The sequence below is a fragment of the Mastomys coucha genome, unplaced genomic scaffold (genome assembly GCF_008632895.1).
Source record: "Mastomys coucha isolate ucsf_1 unplaced genomic scaffold, UCSF_Mcou_1 pScaffold22, whole genome shotgun sequence".
Lineage (NCBI taxonomy): Eukaryota > Metazoa > Chordata > Mammalia > Rodentia > Muridae > Mastomys > Mastomys coucha.
Genome location: NW_022196905.1, coordinates 114,822,391 through 114,827,349, shown reverse-complemented (window position 1 = coordinate 114,827,349; position 4,959 = coordinate 114,822,391). Strand labels below are relative to the sequence as shown.

At 43.1% G+C, this 4,959-nt stretch overlaps 1 protein-coding gene across 1 annotated transcript in view; it reads right to left on the bottom strand.

Annotated features, from left to right (window-relative positions):
• Hectd4 (HECT domain E3 ubiquitin protein ligase 4) overlaps positions 1 to 4,959 on the bottom strand; it is a 160,857-nt gene that overhangs the window by 88,171 nt on the left and 67,727 nt on the right. The window contains 3 exon segments of the mRNA XM_031391135.1: positions 353 to 423; positions 3,310 to 3,455; positions 3,780 to 4,012. Coding sequence (XP_031246995.1) covers positions 353 to 423; positions 3,310 to 3,455; positions 3,780 to 4,012 — 450 coding nt within the window.

Below are 4,959 nucleotides of genomic sequence, written 5' to 3'. Positions count from 1 at the left end.
TCTCTCTCTCTCTCTCTCTCTCTCTCAACAGAGACGGCTCAGTGATTCCCAGTACCCACATGGAGTCTTAGTACCATATATAACTCCAACTTCAGGGAATCTAACAACAACTTCTGGCATTCCATGGTACTGCATGTGTGCAGTACCCAGACACACATGTAGTTAAAACAATTAGGATACAGAATGTAAATAAATTGTTTTCCAAGTAAAAAAAGTGCGGCTTTGGAATATAATCAGTGGCAGAGTAAATGCTGAGTACATTCAAAGCCCTGGGTTCAGTTCTTAGTAATACACATGCACACACACACATACACACACACACTTGTTCAAAGATAATTCTGAAAATTCTCACCTTCTGTTAAGACCAACTTAAGTAAGTTATTAATTTCTGTTTCACCTGGGTATAAAATATTTAAGCCAGAGCTGAAATGACAGGAAAGTCAACAAGTTAAAAAAATTCTAGAAAATACAAACTCTAGCCATTTAAATTTTTGTTAAAGATGCCAGTCTGGCCAGATATGGTGGTATGCACAGGTAAGCCTAGCTCCTAGGAGCCTGAGAGATGAGTATCTCATGTCAAGTTCAAGGCCAGACTGGGTTATATACAGGAAGATGCTGGCCTTTACCTTCCCATGAGAAGCTGGGACCTAAATTCAACAACGATTTACCCCAATCACTTCTGATAAAAGAGATCTTTCTAATCTTCTGCCAGTGAATTACTGGAATGATAACATATGTCAGACTCCATGAAGAACCAGTAAAAGAGAATTCAAAAGCTATGAAAAGTCAGTGTTGACAAGCCAACTTATATATGCAGGTTATGCCACAAATCCTGTGGCAAAGAGAATTCCTGATCTCAGCTTTTTGAGAAGCCTAGAAGAACAGGGTGGAAAATGTTATTAGAGTTTTTTTTGTTTTGTTTTGCTTTTTTGTTTTTTGTTTTTGTTTTTTTGCTTTTTCTGAGCTTTGGCATACAATCAAGTGTGCAGGTTTAACACATAGCCTGAATATGTCCTATGTCTCATGAACTTAAAAAGCCATCACAAGGAGGCTGGGTAGTGGTGGTGCATGCCTTTAATCCCAGCACTTGGGAGGCAGAGGCAGGTGGATTTCTGAGTTCGAGACCAGCCTGGTCTACAGAGTGAGTTCCAGGACAGCCAGGGCTACACAGAGAAACCCTGTCTCAAAAAGACCAAAAAAAAAAAAAAAAAAAAAAAAAAAAAAGAAAGAAAGAAAGAAAGAAAGAAGCCATCACAAAGACACAATACTATCCCATCTCCAGAGTTTCAAATGACACCACATTTGATTTATTGCTTTAATGTTCACCATGAAGCAACTAAAAACATAACATATAGTGAAAAGAAACAGAGAAGAAAAACAAACCAACCCCAAATCCTACCCTCTGTACTCATTCCTGCCAGAGGACCCTTATGAGCCAACCATCCTAGTCCCCAGTGGCCTCTATGCTACATGTGGTCATATTACAGCTCTACTTCTATGAAAACGGATGGAAATAAAATAAACAAATCAGAAAACAATACTGAAGCCATCTGAGGTACAGAATGCACTTGAGGCCAGGTTGGTGTGTGTAGTGGTGGATGTAGGGAGGGCCACACAGTGAGTTTCTGTCTTAAAAATTAATTCATGAATTCACAATAATTAATAGATGGGCATGAGGGCACATGCCTGAAACACTGAGATAGGAAGATCTCAAGCTCCAGATCAGTCTGGCTACCTAGTCTCAAAAAAAAAGCCAAAAAACAAAACACACACACACACACACACACACACACACACACACACACACAAAATGCCACCCCCAAAGCCATAAACAAAACAACAGAACTCTCACTAGACCACAGCTTCTAAGATCACCAGCAGGGCGGCTGAGAGGACAGACCATTGAATCAAATGCAACAGGACCTGAGCTCTCTCTTCAGAAGCCATTGGGAAAGCTAGACCCTGACCCCAGTGGTGGCAGGTGGAGCCCAGAGGACTCCTAGGGCTGGCTGGCCAGCTAATTTAGCCAACTGATTCCATGGAAACCTTGTCTCAACACTGACCTCTGGCATAGACAAACATTCAAAAAATATGTTTTAAGAAAAATAAAATCACTACTGAGATCTATGAGGTTTTCTCTTTTTTAGACAAAGTCTCACTGTATAGCTCTGGCTGGTTTGGAACTCACTTATGTAGGCCGCACTGGCCTTGAATTCACAGAGATTGGCCTGCTTGTGCTTTAAAAGTGCTAGGATTAAAGGTATGTGCTGCTATGCCCATCTCAAGATTTTTTTAAAAAGATTTATTTATTTTATGTACATGAATTCACTGTGGCTATACAAATGGTTGTGAGCCTTCAAGTGGTTGCTGGGAATTCAACTTAGGATCTCTGCTTGCTCTGGTCGGCCCTACTCACTCCGGCCCAAAGATTTATTTATTATTATAAATAAGTACACTGTAGCTGTGCTCAGACAAACCAGAAGAGAGAGTCAGTTCTCATTATGGATGGTTGTGAGCCACCATGTGGTTGCTAGGATTTGAACTCAGGAACTTCGGAAGAGCAGTCAGTGCTCTTACCTGCTAAGCCATCTCACCAGCCTCTCAACAAGATTTTAAAAAAATTACTACTATAAGTGTGTGTGTGTGTATGTTTGTATGTGTGTGTGTTTGTGTTTGTGATGTGACTGCAGGTATGTTCATGCCACAGTGTATGTCTGGAGGTCAAAGGACAACCCTCAGGAGTTGATTCTCTCCTTCTGCAGTAGTTCTGGGGATTAAACTCAAGTCATCATGCTTGGGTGGTTAAGTAATTTTCCCCATTGAGCCATCTCAGCAACCATACAAGATTCTGAGCAAGCTGACAAGAACTAGCACAACTAAGCACTGTCCTACATCAGCCTACGAGTCACCAAACACTTGAAAGACAGAAGTCACAGCCAATGTGAATGGCAGAGCAAACTCTAGGCACTAGGGCTGCTCACACCAAAGCATGCTCCAGACATGCTCACACTTGAACAATCTAGCTGCTTGTATATTTATAACCCTCGAGAGAGCTTTGCTTGGCTAGTGGTGGTGGTGGTGGTGGTGGTGGTGATACACGCCTTTAATCCCTGTACTCAGGATGCTGAGGCAGGAGGATCTCTAATTTCTGCAGGCTGTCTTTGGTGCTGGGGAAAATGCTTTTCAGTTGGTGAGGTCCGGATTCCAGATGAGCTGGAATCTCAACCTGTAGGGCTTCAACCTGCAGTGAGGGTCCCTGTGCATTACCTACTTTGCAAGGAGCACTAAGAAAACCTATTTGCTGTTTACCTGATGGCAAGACAGACCTCCTTCTGGATTTCAGGACAGATTTGATCTTTTGGTGCCATCAACAACTGCCAAAGAAGCAATCCTGACCGCCGAATGATGTCTCGGTTTCTTTCAGTTTGTGGACTGAAGAAAAATTTAAATACCACCTACAGAAACATAACAGGCAGAACTAAGTTTACCACTCCAGCAGGGGTAAAAATAGCCCTCTAAAAGAAAGCACATGTAGCTATGAAAGCAGGTGCATTTTCAACTCCACTCTCTTCTACTACACAACAGCACATAGTAAATACCTTACACACACTGACAGTGATGAGCTACAGCATCATCCGCTAATCCATGGGCAACCCACAGGATGGAGGACAACCCTAGTTAGAGGACGGCAGGGAGGCAAGATGCAAAGCAGCTGCTGAAGGTGCTTCTGGAAAGAGTGGTTCCTGCCTGCCATCTTGCTCACATATGCTGACATGTACCTGAAAGACAACGAGGATGCAGCGTACAATGCAGGTGTCGCCATTAACCATGGCCTTCTCCATGATGTCACAGATGCTGCTTAGATGGCGTGCCTCAATTGGGTGTTGCTTGCCCAGCACACTTGTGATGGGAAGGTTGGGGTTCGTAGCTAGAAGGTTGAGTTGGTGAATGCACATGGCGCCAACATGGTGCAGCAGCTGGTTTATGACTTCATTCGTGCTAATAGCCTCTTCTGGAAGATGCAAAGGAAGCATGGAAGTATGGTGAGGAAAGCCATGACAGGCATTCCAGAGAGCAACTCTCCAGTGTACAAAAGCTGTGTACACACAAGGATAGACTCCTGGTGCTCAAAGATGCCAGTGCTGTTCCAAAATCTAACTGCCAGAGTGTGGAATGTAAATATGTGAGAACTGTGTTTTCTACAACACAGGAAGCTATCACTTACTGAGTTGGTTATATGACCTTAACAATGGGATAAAGTCTAACATGCATGCTTATAATGGAAACGCCTTAGCCCTGTTTTATAGGGCAGTACACAAAGAATGAGAGAGCTTAAGTTACCCTAAGTCACACAGCTACAAAGTGAGAGAGCTCAGATTGGAGCTAAGGCCAACTCAGCCCATGCTGAGTCTACAGGATGTAGAGCCACCCTCAAGCTGCTACACAGGAGGAGCCCTGCTTACAAGTGCCCCTCTCATAGCATCCCCCATTTCTATTCCATTTGGATAGATGTCTATCAATTAAAGATTAGCAAGCATTTTCTTTCTTTTTTAAAAAAAAAAAAAGATTTCTTTATTTATGTTATGTAAGTATACTGTAGCTGTCTTCAGACACTCCAGAACAGGGCATCAGTTCTCATTATGAGTGGTTGTGAGCCACCATGTGGTTGCTGGGATTTGAACTCAGGACCTTGGGAAGAGCAGTCAGTGCTCTTCACTGCTGAGCCATCTCTCTAGCCCAGAAGCGTTTTCTTATGTAATTACTTCATGGCTCATGGATGGTTTCAGGCATTCAGAGGATGGAGGTAGAGAATAATCTAAATAGGCAAAGTACAAATAAGGCCACTTGGGGACTTGAAGAAACAGCTCACTGGTCCCATCCTAGTCTGGGGGACTCTCTGCTGTTAAAGCACTTGCCTCCCACCAACAGCCCTGGCTCCAACCTCCAGCACATGAAACA